This window comes from Loxodonta africana, chromosome 7, assembly GCF_030014295.1.
Source record: "Loxodonta africana isolate mLoxAfr1 chromosome 7, mLoxAfr1.hap2, whole genome shotgun sequence".
Taxonomy (NCBI): domain Eukaryota; kingdom Metazoa; phylum Chordata; class Mammalia; order Proboscidea; family Elephantidae; genus Loxodonta; species Loxodonta africana.
Genome location: NC_087348.1, coordinates 16344203 through 16361370, shown reverse-complemented (window position 1 = coordinate 16361370; position 17168 = coordinate 16344203). Strand labels below are relative to the sequence as shown.

The following is a 17168-nucleotide window of genomic DNA, read 5'->3' as shown; positions in this document are numbered from 1 at the left end:
CACGGCATTAACAGGATACAAATCACAACCAACAACCCACAAGCTCCAAAAGATAAGCTATATAACTGGGATCTTCTAAAAATTAAACACTTATGCTCATCAAAAGACTTCATCAAAAGAGTGAAAAGAGAACCTACAGACTGGAAAAGAAGTTTTGGCTATTAGAAATCAGAGAAAGGTCTAATCTCTAAAATCTACAAGAAAATCCAACAACTCTACAACAAAATGACAAATAATCCAATTAAAAAATGGGCAAAGGAAATGAACAGGTGCTTCACCAAAGAAGACGTTCGAGCAGCCAAGAGACACATGAGGAAATGCTCACCATCTCCAGCCATCAGAGTAACACAAATCAAAACCCCAGCATTACTGGCACGAATCAATAAAACGGAAAATAACAAATGTTGGAGATTCTGATGGGAGATCGGAACTCTTATGCACTGCTGGTGAGAATGCAAAATGATACAACCGTTTTGGAAAACAATGCAGCACTTCCTAAGAAAGATAGAAATTGAAATACCATATGATCCAGCAATCCCACTCCTAGGAATATATCCTAGAGAGAAAGAATCGTCCCACAAATAGACATATGTACACCCATGTTCACTGCAGCATTGTTCACAATAGTAAAAAGATGGAAACAACCCAGATGCCCATCAACAGATGAATGGATAAACAAACTGTGGTACATACACACAATGGAATATTATGCAATGCTAAAGAACAATGATAATCTGTGAAGCATCTCATAATATGGATGCGTCTGGAGGACATTATGCTGAGTGAAATAAGTAAAACCCAAAAAAACAAATATTGTATGAGACCACTATTGTAAAAACTCATGAAAAAGGTTTCATACTAAAAGAAATAATATTTGATGGTTACGAGGGAGGGAAAGGGTGGGGATGGAAAACACTTAATAGACAATAGATAAGTGGTAACATTGGTGAAGGGTAAAACAGTACACGATACTGGGGAAGCCAGCATAACCTGTAAAAGGCAAGACCATGGCAGCTCCATAGACACATCCAAACTCCCTGAAGGACCAAATTGCTGGGCTGGGGGCTGTGCGGACCATGGTCTCGGGGAACATCTAGCTCAATTGGCATAACAGAGTTTATAAAGAAAATGTTCAGCATTCTACTTTGGTGAGGAGCGTCTGGGGTCTTAAAAGCCTATGAGTGGCCATCTAGGATACTCCACTGGTCTCACTCTTTTCAGTCCAAAGGACTAATGGGCCACATCTACCACGACCTCCACCAGACTGAGTCCAGTACAACTAGAGGGTGCCCGGCTACCACTGCCTGCTCTGACAGGGATCACAATAGAGGTTCCTGGACAGAGCTGGAGAAAAATGTAGAACAAAGCTCTAATTCACAAAATAAGACCAGCCTTGCTGGCCTGACAGAGGCTGGAAAACCCTGAGAGTATGGCCCCGGGCACCCTTTCAGCTCAGTAATCAGGCCACTCCTGAGGTTCTCCCTTCAGCCTAAGATTGAACAGGCCCATGGAAAAAAAAAAAAAAAATACTAAAGAGGCGCACAAGCAGTGACCAGAAGGTAGGAGGGAAAAGGAAATTTAGTTATAGGGAACCCAGGGTTAAGAAGGTAGAGTGTTGACATGTGGTGGGGTTGTTGAGCAATATCAAAGAACAATGTGTGTACTAACTCTTTGATGAGAAACTAGTTTGTTCTGTAAACCTTCATCTAAAATTCAACTTAAAAAAAAGTATCTTGTTTATTCATTAAACTCTCATTCTTTCTTTTATATATTTAAAATTATTATTGAATAGTCTAAGTATCTGTAGTTTTGTGGGTCTGATTCCATAATTTGATGTTATTCCTGACTCTTGTTCATGGTACCTTATTTACTTGTCTGTTTAATGATTTTTCGTTATGAGTTTGTGTTCCTTTGAATGTCATCTGTGGGAATCTTTGAAGAATGACTTTGAAATAAATTCCTTCCAAAATGATTTATATTACTTCTGTATGGTACTTTAATTGCAATATTGGCCCAGAATATCTTTAACCATAATTTTAGACTTGGGATTTTTTGGGACCACAACACTGATTAGGTTTAGGCTTCATGTCTCCATGAATACAAATTGGGAGATAAGAATTATCAGTGGAATTTTTCTCTTTTCTCTGCTCTTCCCAAACTAAGGCTGAGTGAAGTGTATGTATCACTGTCTCCTTCTGTCGGGTAGGTGTTTTTCTACTTCATCTCTGAGAGTGTCATACTTTGGGAGTTCTTTCTCTCAGTGGGATGGGATATTTTCTCTAATCAAATCTCACACATTACCTTTTTCTCCTACTTCTCACACACATGCCCGTTAAGTCTCAGCCCTTAGGCCACGAAGGATTAATACCTCCCTTCTGCGATGATCCAACAGAATGAAGAAATCATCAAACAATATTACTAATACCACTGGCAACTTAAATTTTGCTGAAGATCCTTCAAAAGCGAATACAGTAGTAAATTGACAGGGAACTGCCAGAAGCTCAAGCCAGATTCAGAAGAGGATGTGGACCGAGGGATATCATTGCTGATGTCAGACGGATCTTGGCTGAAAGCAGAGAATACCAGAAAGATGTTTACCTGTGTTTTATTGACTATGAGGAGAAATTTATCTGTGTGGATCATAACAAATTCTGCACACCATTGCAAAGGATGGCAATTCCAGAACACTTGATTGTGCTCATGAGAAACCTGTACATAAATCAAGAGGCAGTCATTAGAAGAGAACAAGGGGATATTGTGTGGATTAAATCACTAAAGGCGTGTGCCAGGGTAGTATCCTTTCACCATAGTTATTCAATCTTTATACTGAGGAAATATTCCAAGAAGCTGGATAATATGAAGAACAACGGGGCATCGGGATTGAGAAAGGCTCATTAACAACCTGCGTTACGCAGATGACACAACCTCGCTTGCTGAAAGTGAAGAGGACTTGAAGCACTTACTGATGACGATCAAAGACTGCAGCCTTCAGTGTGGATCACACCTCAATACAAAGAGAACAAAAATCCTCACAGCTGGATCAATAAGCAACATCATGACAAACAGAGAAAAGACTGAAGTTCTCAAGAATTTCATTAATTTGGATCCACAGTCAGTACCCAGGAGAGCAGCAGTCAAGAAATCAAATGATGTAGTGTATTGGGCAAATCCAATGCAGAAGTCCTCTGTAAAGTATTAAAAAGCAAATACGTCACCTTGAACAGTAAAGTGTGCCTGACGCAAGACATGGTGTTTTCAGTAGCCTCAGGTGCATGCAAAAGCTGGACGATGAACAAGGAAAACCAGAGAATAAGTGCTGACTCGGAATCGTGCTGTTTGCAGAGAACACTGCACATACCACGGACCGCCAGAAAGGGAACACGTCTGTCTGGGAGGAAGCACAGCCAGAACGCTCCTTAGAAAGGGGATGGCGAGACATGGTCTCACGTACCTTGAACGTGTTACAGGAGGAACTAGTCCCTGGAGGACATCTTGCTTGGTTAAGTAGAGGGTCTGGGAGAAAGAGGAAGACCCTCAATAAGACAGACTGACACAGTGATTATAACGATGAGCTAAAACGTAGTAAGATTGTGAGGACGGCACAGGACCTGGCAGTGTTTCCTTCTGTTGTACACAGGGTCACTATGAGTTGGAAACGACTTGACAGCACCTAACAACCAGCTGGGAAAACGCTGGCCCGACCCTAAGACCAACTTAGATTAGTGCCTTCTTGTCTTTCTTGTACTTTGAAGAACTCCTTTGCTTTCTCACTGGCTGAGCCACCGGGGAAAAAACGATGTTCTAGCCTTCTCAGCCTTTTCCCTGACCGTATAATACACAATATTCCTACGGAACTGTTAGTTGCCCCAGTTTATCCCTGGCCATTTTTTCTAAAACCCCAAGCTTGTTTGATTTGCTTATAATTTTTCGTTTCCAAATATGATTAATGAGTGCTTATTAATTTCACAGTTATGCTGAATCTTTTCATATTTTATGTAATTTTATTTGTTCAACAACCTTACATGATATGTCTTCTCATTTCTCCTATTTTACAAAAGAAGAGAATGTGTAACTCACAGTGGTAATCAGGCACAAGTCATGCAACCCATAAAGAGTAGAACTAGATTTCAAGTCCAGGCACTCTAGTTCCAGAGCCACATCTTTAACAACTGCATTCCACTATCCTACAAAAATGTATCAATTGCATAATTAACCTTATTTATAAACAACTCTCAAGTTCAAAGCACTATATTGTGTGACTTGAAGGATGCAAAGGAGACAGTAAGTGGGGTAGAGACCAGGAAGATAGGTGAGAAATGTGCCTGTGAAGACATAACGAAAGAAAAGAGATGTGTAGCCTGAGACAGAGAAAGAGAAAATATCCTGTGGGTAATCACCAACTAGATGTGGGCAAGAAGTCATGAATCCAGGAAGGCCCTCACATATTCTTTGTAAGAATTTCTCACAAAACGTCTCTAGAATGGCAGAGCCTATTTCAGAGGCATTATTGTAAAAATGGGGCCCTGATGACATAGGGGTTAAGAGTTCAGCTGCTTAACCAACAGGTCGGCGGGATGAATTCACCAGCCACTCCTTGGAAACTCTATGCGGCAGTTCTACTCCATCCAGTAGGGCCAGTATGAATCGAAATCAACTCGAAAGCAACAGGTTTGCTTTAGTGTATTGTACAAATAAGGCAATCACAACATACTGGAGAACACCATCAATAACATGACCATCATGTCTCTTCACATAGATACTCTTTCAGTAAAAGAACAGAGAAGCGGTACCACTCCCTGACTGCCATGGAAATGAGACAAACTGGAGGAGAATTTAGTCCCTTTCAGGAACATAAAATGAAGATATTGAAGTTTTTGCAATATGTAAATAACTGAGGGGCAGAGAAATTTCAGCCTTTAGGCAGTGTCATAAAGTGAATTGTGTTCCCCCAAAATATGTGTCAACTTGGTTAAGCCATGATTCCCAGTATTGTGTAATTATCCACCATTTTGTCATTTGATGAGATTTTCCTATGTTGTAAATCTTATCACTATGATGTTAATAACATGGATTAGTGGCAGTTATGTTGATGAGATCTACAAGATTAGGTAGTGTTTAAAGACAATATCTTTTGAGATATAAGAGAGAAGCGAGCAGACAGACTGGGGACTTCACTCCACAAGGAGCAGATTGCATCCTTTGGACCTGGGATCCTTGTGCCTGAGAAATTCCTCAACCAGTGGAAGATTGATGACAAGGACCTTCCTCCAGAGCCAACTGAGACAGAAAGCCTTCCCCTGGAGCTTATGCTCTGAATTTGGACTTCTAGCCTAGTAGACTGTGAGAGAATAAATTTCTCTTTGCTAAAGCCATCCACTTGTGGTATTTCTGTTACAGCAGCACTGGATGACTAAGACAGACGGTAACTACTGCAAAGCCTGTGTCCACAGATGTCTAAGATTAAAATTACCACAGCAAACCTTACCATAGACAGAGAAGCATGTTAAACTAGTGACATCACTGCTAATCTCGGAGACACTTTTTAATTGCTACATTGTTTTTCTCTACCGCTCCAAAGACTATACTTTCTAACCAAACCTTAATTTTTGTTGCGTCTTATTTATGGGTGACTCCTTAGCTTTCTTCTTGTGTTTTGGATAAGGTTCATCTTAGGATGGAGTTTGCCTTGGCTGTCTTACTTCAGTTTTTTTTCACAGCATTCTTGGCATAATATATTCCCCATCTCTATGTTTACCTCCATTTTACCTTTTCCATCAAATGAAGAAGGAAATGGAAACAGATCATTAAAAAAGGCCCCTTTGACATGTTCTTTTTCTTTAAGACATTTCATCAGCAACACTTCCTAGTATTTTCTTTTGCTCCATTGTATGTCTAGCATTAATGAACACTAACCCACCAAAACCAAAAAAATTCAACATAGAGGTAGAACAGGAAGCAAAATCTGAAAAGTTTTGTGCAGGAACAACGAGGATGGATTTCTGTCAGAAGACCAAATACTACATATATTCTTGACTAATGGTCTTTACCTTCTGCTAGAACTTGACGTGTTAACCAAGAGCTGTGTTGGGTTCATTCACTCTGAAATCTTCCCCTCAACGGAGTCACCTGTGGACTGCTTAACTTTGACCTGTTAAATGGAAAAAAATCAAGTAGTAGAGCCCCTGAAAAAAAATCCACAGCTATTCTTCTGGGTCTGTGTTTTCCCATTTATTTGAAAGACTAATGAAAGGAGTCAGAGATTTTCCAGTCCCCGCATTATGCTAAAATGTATTGACACAGCCTACATTTTATACTCTTCATCGACAACTTTGTTTTCCAGGCCAAAATAGTCACCATGGAAGATGGCCTCTTGACACTTTAGACTTCAAGGACAATGATACTGACTTATTTGTAAATACATGAGTTCCACCTCTGTCCTACGTCCTTGACATTTCTTGGACAATATTCCCTAAGTGACTCACCTAAGAGTTTGAAGAAAGCATTCCAAGTCTTTTTACTTGGTGATGTACACAGGTACTCAGAAACGGTGAACAGATATTTGAACGTACAGCATCTGAGAGCTTACCATTCCATCAGTACTCAGAGATGAGTACAAAACATACTATTGGTAGCTATGTTTGACTCAGCCTCCTTCAGAAATGACCCAGCTATGAAAAACGAGGGCCTTAAATGTTTATGAACCTGCTCCATGACATTTAAGAAAGAACTTCAGAGTACAAACCACAACAAAGATGGGGCAATAAAACTATGCAGGTTATAAATGACTGCCCTCCTGGGTGATAGAGGGGAGATCAACCCTGTTAATTGGTCCCTTGCTTAGGTTCAAGATTTCCCTTCATTGCCCTAATATATAACACATTTTGATATCAAGGGACCCTTCTTTCCCACTGTCTCTTTACTCTCAAGGAAGAATCATGGGGCTGATATAGAGGTCATTTTCAACCCTGTTATCTATGAAACAAATTATGTCATCACACCATAGGAACACTCCTCAGAGACTTCTATCTGGAAAGACATCAGGAAGTAGAAAACACCCAGCAATTATGAATCAGATTCTCTGCAGGAAAGGGACTCCCAACTTTCTACTTCTTATTTTGGAACAAGTTGTTATTTAGATGGGAGTCCTTGGAGTGGATCATATTCAGAAAGATCTTAGTAAGACGTGCAATATGAAGATGAAAAATAAATGGCTCCCCTTTACTCTGTCATGTAGCTGCTCGGGATTAAATCAGTAAAAGAGCAGGACAGGGAGATGGGGAGAAGGAGAGAATGAGCATATGACAGAGGGCAGAGACAAGGGAAAAAAACAGGGGGGTGAACTGGGCAAAGTAGGTAGGAAACTCTGAAAGGATAAATAGCATTCAATCATGCATAAACACAGTGTGAAATTACCCTGCCACCCACATTATCATACCTCACTACCTAAGAGAAGAATGTTTCTTTTTCAGCCCTGAAGCACTACAGGAAATGAAGCCCATGTCATTTAGTCTTCAAGCTATGGTTTTTATTTCAGGAAAACCCTGGACTACAGAGGAAGAGCATTTAGAGTGAATAAAAGAGACCAGACTATGGAGAAGGCCACACAGCTAGTTTCAATATATCACAATACAAGGTCTACTTCTACTACTAACATGGAGCCCTGGTGGCATAGTGGTGAAGAGCTCAGGCTGCTCACCAAAAGGTCGGTGGCTCAAATCCGCCAGCAGCTCCTTGGAAACCTTATGGGCCAGTTCTACTCAGTCCTATAATGTTGCTATGAATCAGAATTGACTCAATGGCAATGAGGGTTTTTTTTGGTCTACTAAAACACATTTTTAATCTCCCGTTTTATGTCCATTGGCTCTCTTCTTTAAATGCTCACTTATCTGTATGTGACAGAATAATATTTTTGAAATAGTATCTAACTTTTTACCTATTATTTCCTTCCCCACATCTCTTTGACTAGTTCCTTCTTTCAGGCAGCTAGGTTGTCAGGCTCACAAGCCGCAGAGAAGGAACGTGAAAATAAAAAGAAGTTGAAGTGGACATGATAAGGCCAAAAATATTCTGAACGAGTCTTCAGAATGGCTCACAGGCAAAGTCCAAGGGAGCGAGCACAAACATCAAGTAGATTTGAAGACAACAAGATCAAAAGAGATGAATATTTTCTTTCTCAGGAGACCCAGAAATCATCTCTTTGCATGTTTCTGCTCTTGACTGAGCTTGTCCCCCACTCATACCCCAAGTTAGTTTCAACGGCAAATGGATGATATTTGCTGATTGGCTGAAACCATGCAGAGTTTATCCCTAGACACAGGGTTGGGACCAACCATGCAGTGATGGCTGAAAACAGAAAAGGTGATTCCCATCCCCAAAATAATTTTAAGATACTCCTTACAGAAAGAATGATTATGGATGGTAGGCAACAAAAAAATTAACTAGTCAGTTTCGTAATTTAGCTCCCAGTGTAATTAACAAGAATTTTACATAGTTTCGAAAGTCAAGTATTTTTAATGACTTACAATGGAAAATCATTTTGGCCCCATTCCCATTCTTACTGCTCTTACTTTTGTGATTCAAGAATATTTTCTTTAATCCCTCTGAGGATACTATTTTTAGACTTTTGTGTTTTACATATTCTTATGTTCTCTACATTCTCTTTTTGTCATCTGAGTTCCTTTCTTTTTCCCTTTTGTGTATTTAGGTCCTCTCTCTGGTGATCCTTGGCTGTTCTTAATGTCCATATTACAGAATGAAGCCCTAAAAAGCAAGATTCCGTTCATGGTCGGAGGTTTTCCTTTGATGGGTTTTATACATGATAAATTTTTTTTTTTAGTTCTGTTCACTGAAGTTTTTTTTGTTTTGTTTTGTTTTTGCTTTATATCTGTGGGTACTAAAAAATATGGTTTAGTTTTAATTCTCAAGAGATATAAATATCCTGATATTGCTTATTGGTCCAGTTGTGAGGATTTTTATTTTTCTTCGTGTTGAGCTGTAATCTGTACTGAAGGCTGTGGTCTTTGATCTTCATCTGTAAGAGCTTCAAGTCCTTTTCATTTTCATGCAAGCAAGGTAGGGTCATCTGCATAATGCAAGTTGTTAATGAGTCTTCCTCCAATCCTGATGTCCTGTTCTTCTTCATATAGTCTAGCTTCTCAGATTATTTGCTCAGCATACAGACTGAACAGGTATGGTGAAAGGATGCAGCCTTGACACATACCTTTCCTGGCTTTATCCATTTGTTCTGTTTGAAAGACTGCCTCTTGATCTATGTACAGGTTCCTTAGGAGCAAAATTAAGTGTTCTGGATTTCCCATTCTTTGCAATGTTATCCATATGATCCACATGGTCAAACGCCTTTGTAACATCTTCCTGCTATTCTCTGCTTTCAGCCTGAATCCATCTGACATCAGCAAGGATATCACCTGTCCATGTTCTCTTCTGAATCCAGCTTGAATTTTGGCTAGTTCCCTGTTGATGAACTGCTGCGGTTGCTTTTGAATGATCTTCAACGTAATTTTACTTGTGTGTGATATTAACAACATTGTTCAATGATTTCTGCACGTGGTTGGAACACCTCTCTTTGGAAAAGACCTAAATATGAATCTCTTCTAGTTGGCCAGGTAGCTCTCTTCCAAATTTCTTGGCATAGAGCACTTCCAACACTGCATCCATTTCTTGAATCACCTCAGTTGATATTCCCCCAATTCCTGGAACCTTGTTTTTCACCATTGTCCTCAGTGCAGCTTAGACCTCTTCCTTCAGTACCATCAGTTCCTGATCAAATGCAATGTCCTGAAATGGCTGTCTTCTCGAGCTGCCCTTTGAAATCTTCTGATCAACTCTTCTACTTCTTCATTTCTTCTGTGTGCTTTAGCTGCTCTACATTCAACAGCAAGTTTCAGCATCTCTTCTGACATCCATTTCAGTCTTTTCTTTCTTTCCTGCCCTTTTAATGACCTCTTGCTTTCTTCATATACGATGTCCTTGATGTCATTCCACAACTTGTCTGGTTTTTGGTCGTTAGTGTTTAACACGTCAAATCAATTCTTGAGATGGTCTCTAAATTCAGGTGGGATATACTAAAGGTCATACTTTGGCTCTTGTGGACTTGATCTAATTTTATTCAGTTTCATCTTGAACTTGCGTATAAGCAATTGATGGCCCATTCTACAATCCGCCCCTGGCCTTGTTCTGACTGATGATATTGAGCTTTTTCCATCACCTCTTTCCACAGATGTAGTCAACTTGATTCCTGTGTATTCCATCTGACCAGGTCCATGTGTATAAACAAACCAAACCAAACTCATTGCTGTCAAGTCTATTCTGACTCATAGCAACTGTATAGGACAGAGTAGAACTGCCCCGTAGGGTTTCCAAGGGATGCCTGGTAGATTCCAACCACTGACCTTTTTGGTTAGCAGCCATACCTCTTAACCACTATACCACCAGTGTTTCCTCCATGTGTGTAGTGGCTCTTTAAGTTGTTAAAAAAAAAAAAAAAGAAAGTTTGCTATAAAGAAGACGTTGGTCTTGCAAAATTCTATCATGTGATATCTGGCATCGTTTCTATCACCAAGGCCTTATTTTCCAACTACTCATCCTTCTTTTTCATTTCCAACTTTCCCATTCCAATCACCAGTAATTATCAATGCATCCCAATTCCATGTTCAGTCAATGTCAGACTGCAGAAGTTGGTAAAAATCTTCAATTTCTTCACCTTTGGCCTTAGCAGTAGGTGCATAAATTTGAAGAGTAGTCATATTATTAGTAGTGGTATTATTAACAGTCTGAGAGAGACTGAGGATCTGTGACATGGCAGGAGGCTGCAGCAGGGTATGCCTACACATCACTGCATTCACATGTACTCAGTGAAGCACTCGATACATGCCAAATTCAAGTTTTGCTTTTTGGAATTTTTTTTTCCAAATATTTTCAATCCACAGTTGGTTGAATCCATGGATGTGGGACCTGTGGATATGGAGGGCCAAAGGTAAATTATTATTTTTTACTCAGTTCTTAATTATTGACTTTTACAATATGTGAGACTTTACAGGATTAGTCACATTTAATTCTAGATGCTCCTATTATTCCAACTTTACAGATGAAAAAACAGAAGGTAAGAGAGGTTAAGGTCACATCCTCAAGAAATTGTAAAACTACAGTTCAAACCCTCATCCAGTCCTAGAGTAATACCTGAAATTTTATATTAGAGATAATTCTTTTCACTAAAAGAAAGCAAACAAAGATTCTTAGAGGATTTAGGTAAAGAGAAAGAGATTGAGAGAGAGAGCCCTGAGTGGAGGGTGTACAAGTGAAGGAGAGGAAAGGATTGAAGAATGGGAGAGACTGAGGACCATACACCTCACCCAGGAAGATCCTACTGAAAGAGTCACATGGATACTGAAGAGAGTACAGAATTCACTGGTCTCTCTTGGTCCTGCCCTCTGACCTTGACCCAGATACCCCAAGAACACAGAGCTCTTGTCAAAGGTCAAAAATACTTATTTCTTTTCAGAAGCAAATTTCCAAGGGGGCCCTATTGCACCCCTAATTCTTTGCTGGGCCATGAAACTGCTATCCACTCACACCCAGCAAGAGAGATGTCCACAACTGGGTATCCTGTTGCGTTGTTAAGGGCAGAAGTGAAAGGAGACAAGCCAATTAGAGGGAGGAAACTCTCCAGGTGATGCTCTCTGCTATATGGTTGCCATGGAGTTTTTATCCCTGCTGATTTGATGCCCCATTTGGCCATGTCCCTGCTGGATCCATTCCTCACTTCCCTGTGGTCCTATCATGATGGTATAATTGTAGGATTTTATTGACTGTCCTTGAAGTCATTTGAGCTAGAACGGACCTAGGTATCATCTAGCCGATACCTTCAATTTTCAAGTGAGGAACCAGAGGTCACCCCTACCTGTTAACACAGTTGGTTGTTAGGTGCCACCGAGTCAGTTCTGCCTCATACCAAACCTATGTACAACAGAGGGAAACACTGCCTGGTCCTTTGCCATCCTCACAATTGTTGCTATGTTTGAGGCCCTTGTTGCAGTCAGTATGTCAATCCATCAACAAGTTTAATAGCAATAAATTTTACATGTGTGCATGCACTTCCCTGCTTACAATGCACTTTCATTTTAGATAGATACACATTTTTTCAAATACTTTCCCTGAATTGGTCATCACAGCAGCCTATGAGGCAGGGACAGTATAATTTCCTATGCATAAGTGAGGTAACTGAGGCACTATGAAATGCAAAAATCCACTACTTTTTACAGTCATGGGTTTTGAAGTAGCCTGTCTAGCTTGAATCCTGACTTTGCAACACACTTGTCGTATAATCTTGAACACGTGACCATGGAGGGTAGTAACCTCTCCAAACCTCAGTTTTGTCGCCTATAAAATATGGTTAATAGTAGTAGCTACTTCATAGAGTGGTTCCCTGGGTGGCAAAAACAATTCCGTTCTTGACTCCTAACTGAGAATTTGGCAGTTCGAACCTAACCAGCGGTGCCTCAAAAGACAGGCCTGGTGATCTGCTTTCACAGCCTTGAAAATCCTATGGAGCAGTTCTGGTTCCCACAAAGGAAATTGGCATGAGTCAGAACTGACTTCACAGCGACCAACGACAACAACATTAAAGTGTAGCTCTTCATAGAGAGAACTAGATAATGGTTATAAAACATTTTAAGTAGTGTAAAATAGGCCTTCTGTCAGTATTGTTGTTGTTGAGTACCACTGAGTCAATTTTCAACTCATAGAAGCATGTGATAGAGTAGAACTGCCTCAAGGTTTCCTAGCCTGTTGTTTTTATGGGAGCAAATCACCAGGTCTTTCTCCCGAAGAACCACTGGGTGGGTTAGATCTGCCAGCTTCTAGTTAGCACCCAAGCACTTAACCATTATGCTACCAGGGCTCCTTCCTCTATTAGTAAAAAATCAAACCCATTGCCATCTAGACAATTCTGACTCATAGCGACCCTATAGTAGCAGTAGGTATAATTTAGATGTTCTGATTTAGAGATCTTTCCCAAATATTATGCTGCATTTCTAGTCTTTTCATTAAAAATATCTACTTAGGATCATTCCAACTACGTTAATTTTTGGAAGCAATCTCACCTAGCTGCCAGTTACTAGGGCTACAGAACTGTTTCAGACAAGGTTCCATTCTCGATTTGATCAGTTCCAGCCAATCGTATTTTTGTGGGGAAAGGGGTGAGGGAGGAGGCAATGAGTTCATTACTGATGAACAGCTTCTTAAGACGGTTTTAAAGAAAATACCAAGACTATGAAATCTACAAAAATGGAAGATCGACACAGAAAATATTTTGGTCAGTTAGAGCCATTTATGTTTCACAAATCACATTTTGTGATATTTGAGATAGATCATTGCCTACATTGGGAAGAGCACAGAAGGCCTCGATATGCCCAAACATTCCGTCTGGAAAATGAGGATAATTTTTCACCTGCCAACTTCATACAAGAATAGAAAAATCTAATCTGTGTGATAGAACTGTGTAAAACGTAAAGGGTTGTATAAATGGTAATACAGTATTATGAAACTTGGTCCATAAATTCCAGTTTGAAAGACAAATCTGTTTTTAAAATTTGCTCAGTTGGATTCTGAATCTCCCTGGTACCCCTGAGACTGATGGCTCTGCCAACACCTTGTCAAACCAAAGACCCTAGAGTCACAGGAAGGTTCAGATTTCCAGGACTTGGGTCCTGATTCCCTGGACACACCTTGACAGCCATCATTTCTGGGGTCCTGTATAGTATCCAATGTGCTGCACTGGAGTATGCACCAGACCCAACCATGCCCAGAAATCACTGACCTTTAACTTCTTTCTAGCATCTGAGAAATTCCCCAACCCCTTGACCCCAAATGTTTCCCCTTCCCCGACCCTTCATATCACCCACATCTTTTTCATAATTTAATTTCTCCCATAGGTTTGAGGGTTAAAGCAGATGGAACAAAATTCCTTGGAATTATACCCAGACAAATCCTCTCTCTTTCTCTCTCCATTTGGGACCAAAGTTAAAAAGTGTTCCTTTATAAATGTTTTATTTGCCACATATCTGTCTTATCATATTATTTCATTTTATTGGAATATCAATAAAAGTTAAACAATTCAAAAGAAATAAATAAAACCTGTGAAGGAAACAACAGGCAATGTGGTGTCTTGGGTTTTTATCATTTCTATGCAAATAATATCTATCAGCAGTTCTCTTCTCAAAGCACAGTTATATTTTAGGCTTTTATCTATCTGAGTTCTGATCATGGAAACTGGCTTTTTAAACTACATTCAACATTGTCATCACTGTCCCAGACAGATCACTTGTTGGTGGCACCTAAGCATGATGGTACCAGGAAACAAGAAAATCACGTTTTCACTTCTTCTTGCAGCCTAGTTATTCCTGTTGTCTGAAAATGGTGACTTATACATTCTTACCTCCATCCTTCCTGAGGGAACACTAATACCTTCCCAAATATTACTCTTACTAATTTTAATAAATTGTTCTCTTTATTAACCTCTTGAGGGCAGCTTTGATCTCCTTGTTCCTCAGGCTATAGATCAGAGGGTTCAACATGGGGATAAGGATGACATAGAAGACTGAAAGCACCTTGTCCTGCTTCATGGACTGACTAGAGCTGGGACGCATGTACACAGAAAGGGCTGTGCCAAAGAGGAGTGTCACAGCTGCCAAGTGGGAAGCACAGGTATTGAAAGCCTTAGCACTACCTTTTCCAGAGGATATTTTCAGGATGGAAGCTGTGATGAAACCATAGGACAAGAGGGTAACAAGCAAAGAACCAAACACAATAAAAATGGCTGCCAGAAGAAGAATTATTTGGCTGATGAAGGGATTGGAACAAGACAAGGGAATAATTGCAGGAAAGTCACAGAAGAAATGTTGAATGAGATTTGGACCACAGTAGTAGAGATGAAAGCAAGAGACTGTTTGAGATAAACTACTAAGGAAACCACTCACATAGACCCCAGCGACCATCTTCCCACAGAGGCCAGGAGCCATGATGGCTGAGTACTGCAGAGGGCTGCCAATGGCCACATATCGGTCATAGGCCATGGCGGCCAAGAGGCAGCACTCAGCCAGACCCATCCAGGCCACAACAAAATATTGAATGGCACAGGCAATGAAGGAGATCGTTTTTTCATCTTTTAAGAAGTCTGAAAGCATCCTTGGGCTGACTGAAGAAGAATAGCAGATGTCTATAAATGACAGGAAACTGAGAAAAAAGTACATGGGTGTGTGCAGCTGGGAGTCCATCCTGATGAGGAGGATGAGACCCAGGTTCCAGATGAGAGTCACCAGGTAGGTCCCTAGGAATATTGGAAAGAGGAGGAGCTGTAGCTCTTTCTCATCTGAGAGACCCCGGAGAACAAACATGGTTACAGAGGAGTGGTTTCCATTCCATTCCACGGGCCTGTTTGCTGCCATCTGCTGAAGAAGAGATGAAAGAAGGAAATGGCTTTATTTCCCCCCCAAAAGAAAAAAGCAACACTATTTTTTAGTCATGTGGCCTGATAATTGTACAACCGTAAATCATCCATCTTGAGTAATTTTATGACGTCCATGTACAATCACCATGGAAACCTGGTGGCGTAGTGGTTAAGTGCTACGGCTGCCAACCAAAAGGTCGGCAGTTCGAATCCGCCAGGTGCTCCTTAGAAACTCTATGGGGCAGTTCTACTCTGTCCTATAGGGTCGCCATGAGTCGGAATCGAATCGACGGCACTGGGTTTGGTTTTTGTTTTTTATGTGCAATCACCTTTAACTGAAAAATCCTCTTGAATACATATTATTGTTAGGTTTTCGGACAAGAGGCAGTAAATGGCCATCATTAGTCCATCATCTCCTAAAATGTCTTAATATAATGTTCTCCCCCGCCAGATTTAGCAAATATGCGAGTCTTTCAAGTAAGGTCAAATTAAGAAAATAGTGGTGAAACAGAAAGATTCTGCCCAGGCAAGGCTCTGCCGTTAACTAGATGCTTGCAGAAGTTCATGTGCAAAATATATCAGGTCAGGATGCTAGAGGAGATGCTCTTTAAAATCTCCTTGAAAACTAAAAACCAAAAAACACCAAACCCAGTGCCGTCTAGTCGATTCTGACTCATGGAGACCCTATAAGACAGAGTAGAGCTGCCCCATATAGCTTCCAAGAAGCACCTGGCTGATGCAAACTGCTGACCCTTTGGTTAGCAGCCGTAGCGCTTAACCACTATGCCACTGGGGTTTCCCCTTTGAGAACTAGCACTCAATTATCCCATAGTCAGAAAGGACTGATGACCTTGTAGCAGTCTTTCTGCTCTTACAATGTAACAGAAGGGTGGGAAGAATCACTGGCTCAGAAGCAAGAGCTTGGAAATGGAGCGGTTTAACCAATTTGATGATCATAGGAAGGCTCCTGAGAAGTGATGTGAGACAAGGTTGGAAGAATCATGAAGCTCTCTTTCTTTCAGGTGCAGCGTTTTCTTTCCTGCCTCGGGAAAACTTCAGAGTTAGAGTGTCGAAGACCGTGTTTAATGCTTTCTTTGTTTCTCTTTGAAAATCTGATGGAGACTCTGGATCCTCTGCTCAGCAAAATACAACCACTTACCAACCCTGCGTACAGTTTTTTTGGATTCGCAGTTACCCTGAAGTCTGTTGATGGTTACCAGGTCAGAGAACTCTCCTAAGGGGAGAGTGAATCGGAATTATGTAAGGGTCATGCTTGGGCAATGGGCATGCACATTGGGAAGCTGAGACATCAATAACACAATCATCATATCTCTTCACATAGCTATCCTTCCAGTACATGGACAGAAAAGGCATAACACTGACTGACTGCCAAGAAATAAGTCAAACTGGAAGAGATTCAGTGTCTTTTAGAAGGAAACAAGGAGGTGTTAAAATGTTTTGGAATACGTGCTGGTGTAACTGAGCAACAGGCAAATCTCAACCTTGAGATGGTAACCACCACAGAGATTGTATCCACAGATGCCTAAAAGGCAAGATTACCTCAGCAAATCCTATCATACGCAGACAGCCAAGTTAAACCACTGATGCCATTGTTAAACTTAGAGACACCTTTTGTCACTTTATTTTTCTACCCATGCAGATTTGTTAATTTGTAATCCAACCTCATTTTTAGTTTTATAAAAAT

At 40.5% G+C, this 17168-nt stretch overlaps 1 protein-coding gene across 1 annotated transcript; it reads right to left on the bottom strand.

The window, feature by feature from the left end:
• Window positions 1-14507: 14507 nt before the first annotated feature.
• Window positions 14508-15461, bottom strand: LOC135232020 (olfactory receptor 5A1-like). Its single transcript, XM_064289296.1, has one exon. The coding sequence runs from the start codon at window positions 15459-15461 to the stop codon at window positions 14508-14510; it is 954 nt and encodes a 317-aa protein (XP_064145366.1).
• Between the last annotated feature and the right edge of the window lie 1707 nt (window positions 15462-17168).